The sequence below is a fragment of the Cydia splendana genome, chromosome 27 (assembly GCF_910591565.1).
Source record: "Cydia splendana chromosome 27, ilCydSple1.2, whole genome shotgun sequence".
NCBI lineage: Eukaryota > Metazoa > Arthropoda > Insecta > Lepidoptera > Tortricidae > Cydia > Cydia splendana.
The window spans coordinates 3,909,231-3,925,443 of NC_085986.1; the positions used below are offsets into that span (position 1 = coordinate 3,909,231).

Here is a 16,213-nt window from a genome sequence, read left to right on the forward strand (position 1 = left end):
TATTGGCGCTTACGGCTATCGAGTTATTATAATCGTTAAGCTGGATTAAAAAGTAAAACAAAATCATTAAAATGAGATATTTTATATCAGTGACAACCCTACAAAATTAACATTTAAATTGTGTCATTCAATAGGATCTACTTGCTAGGGTTGAACCATACAGATTTTTGCACTAATGTTTAACAAACTGTATCTCAAAAGCGGCTAGAAATAACTCAAGCACGCGCAAGCGGTGCGCGGCGATGCTCAGCAGAGTGCGCGCCAGCCGCAACAGCGTCCTAGCCATGATCGCGGACCGGCTGGACTCAATATGAATCACTGTATGTGTTCACGGGTACCGTGTCAGTAGGGCATGCTCCCAATTTCATTGTGTCGAAAGAACCGGTACTGAAGACCCGGTACCGGTACTTCCCGGTTCTCATCAATATGCGTATTTATTCCCATTTTAATACTAGTACTTTAGCTCGGGACATTAAATCACATTTAATAATGTTGCTATGAAACGGGGGACCCAAATAACCCGACAAATTAACCTGGTAAAGTAGGTATTCCAATCGATATTACGTTTTGGCTCGAGTAAGTAGGATATTAGGTATATTCGAATATTCATCTTTCTTTCTAGGAAGTTGGTTTTATATGAAAAAAATCCGTGGTCGGGTCATAGTGCTGAGTGCATCGACTACGGGGCCTCCCGTGTAACTCGTAATGCCATGCCCATCAGCCGGAGGTAAACCAGCGATTCGCAGGGCTGGTGGCTCTAGCCTATAGCCAAGGTTTTGCGATGAAAGCGCGTGCAGTAATATTGACTTGTAGTGATTAGGTATTGGGAATTTCCAAAGGGGCGTAGCGGAAGATTTACAAAAATGTGAGCGAGCATAGGCAAAGTCTCAAACTGTAGAGGGCCGTGTGCAGGTTGGTTTCGTAAAATAGGTTTGATAAAATAAGTCATTTATCAATACGCATGTAATAATTTATATGAAAATAAGTCATTCATAAAGATTGTACACTAACACAAACAATTTCTTAAGTATAATCTTAATATGCCTTGAGAACCGGGAAGAACCGGGAATCCCGGTTCCAGCCATGCCCAGAACCGGGAAATGAAATTCTTGGTACCGGAACCGGTACTGCATGCCCTACGTGTCAGTAATTGACTATAGTTCGTTTTTTTAGCATTAGAAAAAGACTACGCGGTCTTGACGTGTCTTTTAAGGGGCTACCCGAGATTTTCATCGATTCTTGACAAATTTTGAAACGTATCTCCTTTTTATGTACTACAGATAGAATTATAAGACACATGGTTATCGATTTTTCAATATTTTACCTCCGGTTTTGTCCACCGGATTTTGAAAGAAATGAATACTTATTTTTTTACGAATTCATTAAACATTGTCTAAAAAAAACACTTTTTTTTAATCTAGTTTGCAGTTAAGGATCTTATATGTACGAAATCTACATATTTGGGTTCGTCTTTGACGTCTCGAAAAACGTGTCCAGGGTTTTAATTTTTTAAAACTAATTAACACAAAATTTATGGCCAGAAAACCAGTTTTTTAGACTAAACTTGTTCAACTTTGATGCCAAATATCTCGAAGACAATGAACTTTGAGTTAAATATGGGATACTATATTGCTTAAAGCCGTTGCTGTTAATATAATAAGCTACAAAAAACATTAGAAAACTAAGATTCAGATCGAAGGTCATTGGCGTGGGGTAGTCCCTTAATTGAAAAACGCTTATTAAAAACCAGTAACTATTACTTATGAAAGCAAAAGAATGTGAATAATCGTATATGATTCATAATTGTTACATATTTGCCGTGACTTATTTTTCAAAATTGTTTTTTAATAAAAAGACACGTCAAGATTGTTTTACCTTTTTTCTAATGCTAAAAAAAACGAACTATAGCTATATTTTTAACCGACTTCCAAATCTCAAAGAAGGAGGTTATATATAATTTAATGCCATTAATTTTAATTTAATTTTGATTGTAATGTCTATTTTAAATCTTTTTATTTAATTTATAACATTTGTATTGTGTGTAATATTACGTGTATTGTGTGGACCATTGTAGTCTGTAAATAAATAAATGATTATGATTATTTTATAAGTAAAAAATAAAGTACGTAGCCTAAACAATTCCCCGTTTGCGTAAAAGTCCTTCGTTCTGTTCCACCCGATATACAAGTATTTTTAAGTGTAGATTATAGGTATTTCGAGTGTTAAACTAGTTTTTCCTGCAGGCCCTATCGAAACTGCCCAATAATGCCCTGGGCCCCGTTACCCCGGCCACTGTGAGTTGGTTTTATTTTTATTTTATTTGCTTTTTTGTTTTTTTGTTTAATAAAATAACATGAACTAATGCTAAACTAAGTTCAAGATGAATTAAACCTATTTATTTAACATAAGACGGTCACATCACAAATTTAAGACTTCTACTATACAGATGTAGTGCATAATTATTTTCCATCGTATTTTCACGGAAACGTACGAACGTGTCTTGCTATTTCTGTTTGCGACTGGCAGGCGCGCGACCTCTTTCGTGCATACATATTATTTGTAAAACGATATACTTTTTGATTCCTGTTCCATGTCAGTCAGTCTGCCAGTCACCGCGATATTAATAACTATATCTATGTGCTGTATTTTATTTATTAAAATAATTAATATACAATACCTACGTGTTTGCATCATCTCATCATACAGTCCACCCATTAGCTATCAATTTCATTCAGTCTCGGTACAAAAAGTACTGAGGTTGACTGAAGTAGCTTGACAAATACGAACGCTTCCGAGAAAATACGATGGAAAACAATTATGCACTAAATATGTACAAGCCAAAAGACCAAAGCTCGGTATGCTACAATGATGGTCAAAATCGGCTCAGTAGTTTTTAGACAAATAAATATAAAAACATTTAAACTGCGATATCAAAGCTTCTTACAATAAAAAATAATAAACTTGAAACGCATAACATTATCAATATAATAATTAATTACAATTACTTTTAATTTGCTTTTTACTCTAGGCTTTTTATTTTTTTTATGATTTATATTTTGTTTTATGGGGAACATTGGCAGTCGGTCAAAATTTTAGGTTATTTCCACACTTAGCCGCTTTAAACACTTAGAAACTAACAATATTAAATAACAAGTAAATTAAACTGTACTTTTAAAATTATATTGACAGGAATAGGTCTCACATTTTATGAAGAGGCAAATTTAATAAATAATTAATGATTAGAACACAACGGTTAAAAAGTATGAGATAAGAATTCAAAATGGGGTTGGCTACTGTCAAAGGTTTGCATAGATGGCGCCATCAAAGCTTGCCCCTTTCTCTAGTTGATTCTATGAGATTTGGCTTAAAGGGCATCCAAGGCATAAAATTATATTAAAAAAACAACGGGTTGCACTCCGGGAGTGCCGACAGAAGTGAAAACTCAATGACTAGTCCAAAATGTCTGCAGCACTATGTATAATTGACCCATCCTCCTTTCTCTTGAAAAACTTTAGTTCCGAAATTGCTGGTCAGTGAGCTTGTTTAAAATTCGAAATTCAAATTTGTAGCGTTAATTGTTTAAAATTCGAATAGAACTTGTAAAGTTACCTTGCGGATCTCGCATCTAAATAAGTGTATCTAGTGTAAGTATAGTATAAGTCTGTTTAGTCCCGATCACACTGCTATCCTAAAACTATTGTCGTACATCCTAGTGGGAATTGTCTTAGGATGTAGGCTAGATCTAAATTTAGTAATTTTGCCTGTAAATATTAATGGCCTGAATCTGTTTTTTTCCCCAATAAAGACAATAAAACAATAAATATATTTGGTCATGATATTTTGAGTTTTATTCACCAGTACTAGAGTTCACTTTTATTAGCGATTTCATCAAGATGTAGCTTTATTGAATTATATTTGAGTGATATAAAGTTAGAATGTAACTGTGAGATCCTCGTATTTCAACCCGTACAAGATTAGATCCTTTTTCATGTAATGTCATTGAGTTTTTCTTTATAGATTTAAATGCCATCTAAATTATATCTTTATAAAAGCCATCTAAATCTTACGGTCACGTGATCGCCTTACGCTGTCTCGAGTTTATCATTTTTTCCCCCACCTCAAAAAGTGCCCAGCGCCGCTAAAGAAGTTTTCACTTCAAAAAAACAAAAATTTGACACTATTCAAAGGTTTACAGGGCAAGCTATGCTGCCATCTGCTAAATACTTCGACGGGCCAACTCCATTTAAAATGGCGCTGCCAGTTTTATCTATACACGACGTAAAGTTGTTGTGTGCGGCCTCTTTTTATAATGTGATATTTGTACATTGGAAATAAGTTTCTGTGATTAACTGAAGTCTAAATAGCTTTTGAAGTCAGTTATAATGGTGCTCCTATACTAGCAGTTATTCAGGCTGGCTAAGAATTAACTGCATTCTGTGAGGTTTTGGGACCCAGAATCGGCCCCCTAGGGTGTTTGTTTGGAAATCAGTTCAAGTTTCAGATGGGTCGATACAATTTTGAAATTACGTAAAATAGTAATTGTCCTCGTAGACGAAGTGTCAAAATTTCATGAATGAATTAAATTTTGACTTCACTCTGAACAATTCTCTTAGACGAAGTGTAAAAATTTCATGAATGAATGTAATTTTGACACTTCGTCTAAGAGAATTGTTCAGAGTGAAGTTGGCTACAAAAGGTGTTGACATCAACGTAACCTAAAATTAATGTATTTTCGACTCGTAAAACATTAACCATCGAAGGAAAACATACGGACGTTAATGCATTGACATATATCTAAATACTGCGCGATTGGCTCGAATTCGTGAGTGACACCGCTGAACTAGCACCATTCTTATTGCCCGCAAGGCCCGTCTTTAGATTATATAGTTGGTCAAGCAAATCTTGTCAGTAAAAAAAGGCGGCAAATTTAAAAAATGTAGGCACGAAGAGTTATCGCCCCATAGAAAATTTGAATTTCGCGCCTTTTTCTACTGACAAGATTTGCTTGACCAAGTATACATATGTCAATCGTTATACATATGTGTAACTGCTAATGTAGGAGTACCATACAAAAGCAAAACGCAGGATCTTGTCTTGTTACAAAATAGTGTAAACTGCGAAATGTATGGCTGACGTTTTCAAACCAAAGATACCACGTTGTTGGTTGTTGATGCGGTTCAGTATATTTAATTTTAATAGCAGTAGCGCCGTATTGGCTATCAACAAGGTGTAATAGGATCCCGAGAGATGGGTAGTGTTTCTAACGCGAAACGTCATTGTCATTTTTCATAGTTACCAAAGACGAGTTTGATTTTCGAGAGCACAACAGCTCTACCACAAATATCAACAAAATTATCTTACGAACCTCCTAAGGCCCAAGGTCCTACCTATAGGTACTTCTTCATTTCGATGAAATTTTGAATCCTATTCAAATGGAACTGAGTCGCTTTTGTTTTGTTTTGTTCAATTTTCAAACAACGCAAAATCAACTCTATTTTATACAGTATTAGGTTCAAATTTCAGTAACAAATTTTAGACATTTCATTTGTATGGCTGGGCCGTACGAGGATAAAGTATGACGTCATACGGATATTGACATTTATACGAATAGATTTATCTGCTAGAGTCTGTGCGGATCAAACCTTAGAGCATTTAGTAACTGGAGACGTCTGGCTGTCATTTTCTGTACAAAACAGTCTGCCGATTCTTGTGGGGGCGGGGACGTCAAATGTATTTCTATTTCTACATGATTTCTACGTAACGTACAAATATTTAGCCATGTCAGTCCATACAAAAGTTTGCACAATTGTGCCAGGTTTTCGGCAGAGGGATAAGCTTTTAAAGGCGACTACAGTTATTAAATGCTCTAAGGATCAAACTGTCGATGATAGCACCAACCCCTACATAATTAGCTCTTTATCAAGCATCCTAAACATTTTATTCTATATTTGACAGGTGGTGGACAAGACCTGTCATTCGCCGACGCCCGTGCTAGAAATGCATATGATGTGGGGAGACATTGCTATATTGGCGAGATATTTGGTAAGTTAAAATATCATCATCATCCTCCTAGCGTTTGTCCCGTACTGTGACGGGGTGCGCTTTCCTACTTTTCTCCTTCCACTTCGCTCTATTCTGGACATCGGTTTCCAGTCCATCGGACAATGGAAATTCAATATGATTGAAAACTTAAAAACAGAGCAACTCTCGACCTTATTAATATAGGGTTAAGCATGATTCTGAAGGAGGCGTTGCTGTATTAGATCTTACTTGTAGGTTCCAGATCTCAGATTTTCCAAAAATTTGCAATTTATGAAGTCGCTAGCACGGACAGTGCGTCTATGCGCGCCCCGAATGTCGACCTTCGCCCGAATTTGTAGCAAGGGGGCGCTGCCCTATAGGAATATAACGGCGACGCCCTTTGAAACCACGCACAGTGAACTCCGAATGCTAGAATTAGTAGGCCGACTTAGATAGTGTGGGGGACTTGCTCCACAAGAATACGCGCAGCGCGCCCTTTTTGGGCTTTGCCCAATTTTACAGTTAGGGGGCGTTGCCCTAAAGCCTCTATAGTTGGGGGCGCTGCCCCATAACATTAAGGGCTCATTTAGATGATGCGAGAACTCGCATGCGAGTTTCATTACATTGCGGGTTATGATCGGTCGGTTGAATTGGACATAACCAACAGTCCGCAATGTAACTAAAATCGCATGCGAGTTCGCGCGCCGTCTAAATCAGCCTTAAGGGACGACAGGATTGAAAGGTATTTCTACGTTTGTTTTTCTGTTTCAGCTCATGTTATCATTCAACAATTGCCTGGACGTGACGCGTCACTTACCGTACCTGTTCCACACGGTCACGTTCCTGGTGTGCTCGGGCACGGTGTCCATGCGCGCCGCCACGCACGGGCTGGTCATCAACATCATACACTCGCTGTGCACGTGCAACAGCCCAAGTTTCTCCGGTCAGTTTACAGAGTTTATTAGGAAAAATAACGTATACTATGTCAGTTTTCAGAAATCTATCAAATTGAAGGTAAAAAAAGATTAGAATAAACAAAATTGTTGTGTGGAACTAGACGAACTAATTTGCATCGGGGCTCGTAGTGCATAATTGTTTTCCACCGTATTTTATCGGAAACGTTCGTATTTGTCATGCTATTTCAGTCAACCTCAGTACCTACTTATTGTACCGATACTGACTGAAATAACAACATGTTCGTACGTTTCCGTGAAAATACGATAGAAAATAATTATGCACTAATACATCTGTACTCAAATACATACATATAGCCTCCTAAGGCCCAATGTCCTACCTATAGTACCTACTTATTCAGTTCCATGAAATTTAAATCATATTCAATTGAAACAGAGTCGCATTTGTTTTGTTTCGTTAAATTTTCAAACAAAACCAAAATCAACTCTATTCCCTGCACTAAAGGTTCAAATTTCAGTGGCAAAACTCTGAATTTTTCATTTGTATGACTGGGCTTTAGGAGGATAGGTAAACTACTAAAATCACATCCCTTAGTGCAGGGGTCTCCAAACTTTTAAACCTATGAGGGCCATATTGTGCCTCAGAAACTTTCGCGCGGGCCACCGTCGGTTTTTGCGCCGCGGGAGGGTGTCTGGTTATTGCTGTTAGGAACAGTTCCACTCTCAATGAATGCTGAACCCCTGGAGCCTGGCTCCCGCGGGCCGGACAGTGGGCACTCGCTTTGGGTGTCGGCGGGCCGGATTGGAACGCGTCGCGGGCCGGGGTTTGGAGACCCCTGCCTTAGTGGGTTAATAATAAAAGTATTCTTGTCCGCAGAGGAAACCCAGAGAGTCCTGATGCTGTCGCTGGATGAATTCGCTCTGCCCAAGTTCTACCAGATGTTCGGCATTTCCAAGGTCAAGTCGGCGGCGGTCACCGCTTTCCGAAGTCCGCATAACCGCAATCCTGACAAGGAATGGTGAGTAATAAAACTAAACTACCGTCTAATTTAAGTTTATTCTTTGTTGTAGTTTCCCTCTTTTATTGTATGTATTTTGTAATCTGTGTTTGACGTGTGTGTTGTCACTCGTTTAAGTAGTTTTAGTTTAGGTGTAGCTTAGTTTTAAGTCAGGTAGCCACTGCCTTGCCGTGGCATTATGCTGAGTGGGGATCCTGTTTAGCATCTGTGTAATTTGTGTTGTGTGTTATTCTATACTCAGATGTTAAATAAATGTATTTCTTCTTCTTCTAATAAACTGCAAAAAATGTCCTACCGGAAAGAAAAAATGACCAGGGCTTCCAGTGCTCCATCGTGTCCTGAAATTTCGCTAATGATAAGTACAATCGCCGACACTGTTAACTAACAGTTCGTAAACCTTATTACAAACGGCATAAGGTCCACCGATGGACAGATAAGAGTGTTGCTGTTTGTACAGTCGAGTGCATAAATATGTATAGTGTATACATTTCTTCACCTTAACCCATTGCTAAAGGTGAACAAATGTATAAATATTTATGCACTCGACTGTACCATCCTAGGTCACCCGTTTCACGGACATTTGTTTTGGCTTGAATTATATTGAAAAATTAGTGTGATAATGGTCTGTAACAGTGCAAATATTAAAATTGAAAACTAGAACTCTCGAACTTTTTCCTGCAAAATTTTTATTTTACAAGCCTTTTTCCCAGGTACTCCGAACACTCGTACACAGCCTGCACCGAGTCCGGCACCTCGTCGAGCAGCGGAGCCCTGCCCGCCCCGCCGCCCCACTCCGACCGCGAGCGCCTCCCCCTGCAGTCCCTGGAGACCATCACCGACGCCCTGCTCGAGATCATGGAGGCCTGCATGAGGGATATACCGCACTGCGACTGGCTGACCACATGGTACGTGTGTTCATTCACTCGTACACAGCCTGCACCGAGTCCGGCACCTCGTCCAGCAGCGGAGCCCTGCCCGCCCCGCCGCCCCACTCCGACCGCGAGCGCCTCCCCCTGCAGTCCCTGGAGACCATCACCGACGCCCTGCTCGAGATCATGGAGGCCTGCATGAGGGATATACCGCACTGCGACTGGCTGACCACATGGTACGTGTGTTCATTCACTCGTACACAGCCTGCACCGAATCCGGCACCTCGTCCAGCAGCGGAGCCCTGCCCGCCCCGCCGCCCCACTCCGACCGCGAGCGCCTCCCCCTGCAGTCCCTGGAGACCATCACCGACGCCCTGCTCGAGATCATGGAGGCCTGCATGAGGGATATACCGCACTGCGACTGGCTGACCACATGGTACGTGGGTTCATTCACTCGTACACAGCCTGCACCGAGTCCGGCAACTCGTCCAGCAGCGGAGCCCTGCCCGCCCCGCCGCCCCACTCCGACCGCGAGCGCCTCCCCCTGCAGTCCCTGGAGACCATCACCGACGCCCTGCTCGAGATCATGGAGGCCTGCATGAGGGATATACCGCACTGCGACTGGCTGACCACATGGTACGTGTGTTCATTCACTCGTACACAGCCTGCACCGAGTCCGGCACCTCGTCCAGCAGCGGAGCCCTGCCCGCCCCGCCGCCCCACTCCGACCGCGAGCGCCTCCCCCTGCAGTCCCTGGAGACCATCACCGACGCCCTGCTCGAGATCATGGAGGCCTGCATGAGGGATATACCGCACTGCGACTGGCTGACCACATGGTACGTGTGTTCATTCACTCGTACACAGCCTGCACCGAGTCCGGCACCTCGTCCAGCAGCGGAGCCCTGCCCGCCCCGCCGCCCCACTCCGACCGCGAGCGCCTCCCCCTGCAGTCCCTGGAGACCATCACCGACGCCCTGCTCGAGATCATGGAGGCCTGCATGAGGGATATACCGCACTGCGACTGGCTGACCACATGGTACGTGTGTTCATTCACTCGTACACAGCCTGCACCGAGTCCGGCACCTCGTCCAGCAGCGGAGCCCTGCCCGCCCCGCCGCCCCACTCCGACCGCGAGCGCCTCCCCCTGCAGTCCCTGGAGACCATCACCGACGCCCTGCTCGAGATCATGGAGGCCTGCATGAGGGATATACCGCACTGCGATTGGCTGACTACATGGTACGTGTTTACTGAATATCTGGCTAGATAGCGCTGTACCGATTTCTACATCGCGCTAACGAATTTTTTATAGAGACTGTGCTTGTTGTTTATAGACTGTGCGTGTTGGAGGGTCTGCCATCTTGTGATTTGAATCGAAAGCGAAAACAATTCACGCTCCTAAGTAGGTGCTGCCCCCTACACTTCAGGCTGACTATATTTCGCGTAGTAGAGTCTGCCATCTAGTGGCTTAAATCTATAAATGGAAACTTGACATAATCGCGCCAATGTCAATCTAGGGAGCTTCAGTGCTGCCGTCTACAGTTCATGCACGCTCCCCATATAAGGGATGAAAATTACTCTTGATATATTCTTAGGGTAAAAAAATATATTTGATATATTGGTTTTATTTCTGACAAAGGAGCATTCCATGAAATTATCTACCGTTAGTCCCGTACAAACGCGAATTTTCTGAAGATTTGCAGATATAAGAGTTTCCTTTTCTATATCAAATGGTCAAAAATATGCACAGAAAAATAATCGCCTGCTTTAAATGCCAAAAAAAGTCGCAACACAGGAAATAAAATGCGTTTGTACGGGACAGCCCGTGGAATGCTCCCAAACATCTATGCAAACTAACGTTCCAAAAATATATTTAAACAACCTTATTGTCAGTGTCTTAAAAGCGTGTATTTATTTTTTTCCGTATAATATCTATCTATCTAATCTAATCTATCTAATACCTATAAACGAGCAATTCTTATATTACGGGTATCTCGGAAACGGCTCTAACGACGTGAAATTTGCTATATTGGGGTTTTCGGGGCCGAAAATTTGATCTAGCTAGGTCTTATCTCTGGGAAAACGCGCATATTTGAGTTTTTATATGTTTTCCGAGCAAAGCTTTGTCTCCCAGATATTTTTTTACAAATTTTTCATGTAATTATCGTTAACAGGACTTCCCTGGCCAAGAGCTTTGCCTTCTGCTTCAATCCAGCATTGCAGCCGCGCGCTCTCATCGTGTTCGGATGTATTAGTGAGTACAGTTGTAGTTCATAATTATTGTCATAATTCATACATTTACCCCGTGTCCAGTAAGTCCGAATATAGTACAAATATTGAATAAAATAAATGTACGAATAGTTCCTACAATTAAAATTATATTTTATTAATGGCACACTTATATAGTATATTTACAACAAATGTTTCGGAATAACTCCACGAGGGGTCATCCATTAATTACGTCACACGAATTTCTAGGTTTTTTTACCCCTCCCCCCCTCCTTGTCACACTTGGTCACATTTGGCAAACCCCTCCCCCCTGGTGTGACGTCACATTTCTTCAACGAAATCGGCAAATATTTATTTAGTATTTTATCAAAATATTTTTGACAAAAGAAATATTAGTAATTTTATAACCCAAAACTGATTAAGATATAAATTAAACGAATAAAAACGATTATGTTTCAAAAACTTGTTATTTAAATGTATATTGGCGTATAAAATAATTTAAATAAATTTTCGGTTACTGATGAAGTTAAAGTGACGTCACAAAGTTTGTGACTCCTCCTCCCCCTTGTCACAACATGTCACATTTTCTTGACCCCCTCCCTGCCCCTAAATGTGTGATGTAATTAATGGATGGCCCCCGATCAACTTTTTTTTACCAGCCTCAAACGCTTCTCGAATGAATTACACGCGGCACGCACCATTTCCATTGGCATTTCGTCCATTGGGACGAAACCAAACCAAAGGTGTATGTGAAGTCCCCAATCCGCATCGGGCTAGCGTGGGGACTATACCCCAAGCCCTCTCGCGCATGGGAGGAGGCCTGTGCCCAGCAGTGGGACGTATATAGGCTGATTTTTTTAAATATTTTTCAGGTAAAAACGTAACGGACGACGATATGAAACAGCTCCTACGGATATTAGTGAAGGCGCTTGAATCATTCAATGACTTAGCTTTATTGGAAGCTCTTATCATGTGCCTGACGAGGTTGCAACCACTTCTGTACCCGGTAAGAACTTTAATTTAAGTATGTAGTTCACTCAGCCTTAGAGTAAGTATGTACATAACAAAAATATATAAATATAGTATGTATGTATTTATAAATAATAAATAAATAAATAAAAATGATATTTATTAAGGTATAAACCCATTACATTTCATTAAGTACAATATTACAATAATAAACTAAAATTAAAGCTATAAACTACAACTAAAAAAGTAGGTACTAATTATATAGACCTGCAGCGGAAATCTTGCTCATACAGTAGCAGGTACGTATACACTACATTAAGAGCCAACGGGAGTGGTCATTTCTCCATACAAACGTACTCCTCGTTTTGCTCCGTGGTTTTTGAAGCTAGAGCAATGATTTTTTCAACACAGATTAATATTGTCAATATCTGTGTCGGACCGTTTTGCTTTTTTTGATATTTTTGTTTTTTAAGAGCCAACAGGAGTGGTCATTCCTCCATACAAACGTACTCCTCGTTTTCCTCCGTGGTTTTTGAAGCTAGAGCAATGATTTTTTCAACACAGATTAATATTGTCAATATCTGTGTCGGACCGTTTTGCTTTTTTTGATATTTTTGTTTTTTAAGGCGCTAGAGCCCTTCAAAAATGAGCAAAATGGCCAAAACTGATATCAATTAGCCAAAAAAGCAAAACTCAAAAGTCAAAAGATTTCCAAATTTGGTTACGATTGGTTAAGTTTTGGAGGAAGAAACAGAGGAGTACGAAACCTCGATTTTTGAGATTTTTACGCAGGATTTTTCGCCTTGTCCTTATCGCACTACTTTTAGGTGCCGCTTCCGTTAGCGAGACGGGTATATTTACCTAAAATATTGAAAACTCAGCTCCTGTTTCGTCTTAACAATGCTGTTCGTCGATTCACTCACTCTCCCGACAAACGACCAGTGCCTTTTACGCATTATAGCATAAAAATCATCTACTCTGTTCTCTGCGAACATACCAGACGCACTACACCCTCCACACTACCCTCTCTACTAGTTATAAATTCTTTATTGTACAAAACACAAATTTATGGCACAGGATAGGCAGTACAAAGGCGAACTTATCCCTTTAATAGTGTCCTAGAACAGAAAAGTATTACTTTGATCCCTCCTAGCAGGGAAGAAATAGTTATTTGTACAACAAGAGATCAAAGTTTGATATTTCTTCGAGTGCTTATTTTGAGTCCTGTGCAAGCGAAAGATTCTATAATAGATTCACGAGCGTAGCGAGTGAATCTAATTTAGAATCTTGAGCGTAGTAAGGGATTCAAAAGCGCACGAGATGTAAATAACTTTGATCTGGTGTAGTAGACAAAATTTTTCACCCTAAGCAGTGAGAACATACCTAGAGGGACAGAGATAATAGAACACAGGTATATCGAACTTGTATTAGACCCCGCATGTTGAAATGACATTTGACTATAAAGGTCACTTGAATGTCATTTTGTCTCACTCAGTGAGCAAAATCGCATTTTGCTCACTGAGTGAGACACACTCCGTGAGCAAAATGCGATGCGAAATGACTCAGTGAGCAAAATCGCATTTTGCTCACTGTTTTTAAGAAGCAAAGTACCCTTGTTCGAGCTGCTGAGGTGAAAAAGCTCTTTTCCGAATAGGTGTTAATTTTTTTGAAGGAAATTGACTAGAAATTAAAACTGAAAAAAAAAAGCAATTTGTCGATCGAAGAATTCACTTTATTAAAAAAGTCACTTAAGTTAAAATGTTAAACAAATGTGATTCTCCATCACAGAAGGGTCCTTATGCTTCAAGCGGAATAAGGTCCTTTTTATCTAAAATTCCAATAGAAATTCTGATAGAAAGGCCCTTATTGCACATGCATGAAGCATAACCCTTCTCAGGTGGAAAGCCAATAATTAAAAAATAATCAACGCGGTGGGAATGCTTTATTACTGTGACTTCTTCTTCTTCCTCGGTCCCTCATTGCTGAGGATCGCGATCATGTATGCTACGTCTCCACAGTGTGCGATCATAGGCCATATGGGTCACGCACTGCATGTTGCCGGCAACCACCCTCTTCACAACATCAGACCATCTCGTGGGTGCTTTTCCTCGCGCTCGCTTGCCCTCTATTACTGTGACTAAGCGATTGGAAAAACGCAAGGAAGATGACGATGATTTATTTCTTCTTCCTCGCGTTATCCCGGCAATTTTGTCACGGCTCATGAGAGCCTGGGGTCCGCTTGACAATGACAACAAATCCCAAGAATAGGCACTATGATGATGATTGACTTGTTCTTAGGAATCCCCGATCCACACGGCCCTATTCTGGGTGGGACTATCGGTGCTACAACTGGATGACCCCACTTTGTACGCGGCTGGGCTGTCTCTTCTGGAACAGAACCTACATACTCTTGACTCGCAGGGACAATTTGAACATAAGGTAAGGGAGCATTCCCTGAAATTGTCTACCGTTTGTCCCGTACAAACGCAAATTTTCTGAAGATTTGCAGGTTTAGAGTTTCCTTTTCTATGACAAATGGTCAAAAATATGCACAGAAAAATAATCACCAGCTTTAAATGCCGAAAAAAAGACGCAACACAGGAAATAAAATGCATTTGTACGGGACACCCCGTGGTATGCTCCTAAGGAGCATTAGTTCATTTCTAAACAACGCAAACTATTTCGCAATAAATAAGTCGAATTCCACTACTTGATTGTCACATCAATAACTGTTATTTGAAAAAAAAAAACAGCTTAAACTTACGGCTCGGTCACGACATTGCGCGACTGGCGACGGCGGCGGCGGCAACCATAGGTGGGAACGAAAGGTCCGATCGCCGGGTCTTGCTACCTATGTTTGCCACCGATGCCGTTGCCAGTCGCGCAATGTCGTGGCAGAGCAGTTATTCTTCAAGATGGTTTCTTATCTGTAATGTAGGTAATAAAATCTCAGTCAAGATCTTTTTTAGGGTGTTTACCGTTTCTAAATCCAGCGACGGAGAGGCAGGTGACGTTCACAAGGTTTCATTACACATCTCGTTTAACCACTTTACTATCACTCGAGAGGAACTATGAACATCTATGACTGGCTTACGATCCGTAGCCTTAGAGCATTTAGTAACTGGAGACGTCATGGCTGTCATTTTCTGTACCAAACAGTCTGCCGATTTTGCGGGGGAGGGGACGTCAAATGTATTGCTATTTCTACATGATTTGTACGTAACGTACAAATAGCCATGTCAGTCCATAAAAAAGTTTGCGCAATTGTGCAAGTTTTTCGGCAGAGGGGTAAGCTCTTATAGGCGACTCCAGTTATTAAATGCTCTAAGTCCGTAGGTTTTGTAACGGGGTTTCAAAATGTTACAATATTGTGATTTTTCAGACCTTGGAGCAAGTGATGATGGAGACGAGAGAACCGCTGGAGTGGCATTTCAAGCAAATGGACCACGCCGTGGGTTTGAGGTAATATTGTTTTCGTGATCGTTAACACACTGGGAGGAACATGCTGCATTGAGACTCCGAGTGGCGTAGAGACCTATGCGTGGGAGTGAAGAAGCACGACGAAGGGTGGCTGGAAAACTTGAGACATAATAGACACAGGCGTCATCGGGCTGGTAGCCTGGTCTCAAATCCAGAGGCTCAACAAATTCACACATGCGACTTATGCAGCAAGAAGTGCCGTGCAGCGATAGGCTTGTATAGCCATAGGCGGAAATGCATTGGCCGTCTCAACCGCTCTTGACACAGCGTTGCAACAATCATCCGTCAGGGATGCAGTGACCATTGATGACGGGATCGTTAAATTATTTTTAATGTATTTGGCATTTGGAATCGTGGCTCATTCTATTTTTTTTTCAACCCTTTTTTGGGAAAAGAAATATACGTCGTGGACTCGTATTAGTCGTATTTTAAAAAGGCACGTATTTAACCGGTTAACTTATGAATCGAATTAAAAAAATATAAATAGGTACTAAAATTAATAGATTGGCATCAAAAACTGAGCCTTAAAATATATCTATATGTATTTTAATGCCGTTACAGTGCAAAAGCGTTACGTAAGCGAAATTCGTGTGGAATCCCCCAACAGAGATATGCTAATAGGGAGTATTAGTGCAATGTTCTGCCGCCAGAGTGCAGCACTAATTTGTTTAGTAAACCATAGAGTAACTTATACATACTAGGCCTTAAACAGTTT

At 40.9% G+C, this 16,213-nt stretch overlaps 1 protein-coding gene across 1 annotated transcript in view; it reads left to right on the forward strand.

Annotated features, from left to right (window-relative positions):
* Positions 1-16,213, forward strand: part of LOC134803788 (neurofibromin) — a 115,170-nt gene that overhangs the window by 72,567 nt on the left and 26,390 nt on the right. The window contains exons 45-53 of the mRNA XM_063776624.1: positions 2,244-2,294; positions 5,956-6,042; positions 6,793-6,964; positions 7,813-7,954; positions 8,665-8,859; positions 10,995-11,074; positions 11,922-12,055; positions 14,317-14,457; positions 15,401-15,480. Coding sequence (XP_063632694.1) covers positions 2,244-2,294; positions 5,956-6,042; positions 6,793-6,964; positions 7,813-7,954; positions 8,665-8,859; positions 10,995-11,074; positions 11,922-12,055; positions 14,317-14,457; positions 15,401-15,480 — 1,082 coding nt within the window. The remainder of the gene's footprint in view (positions 1-2,243; positions 2,295-5,955; positions 6,043-6,792; positions 6,965-7,812; positions 7,955-8,664; positions 8,860-10,994; positions 11,075-11,921; positions 12,056-14,316; positions 14,458-15,400; positions 15,481-16,213) is intronic.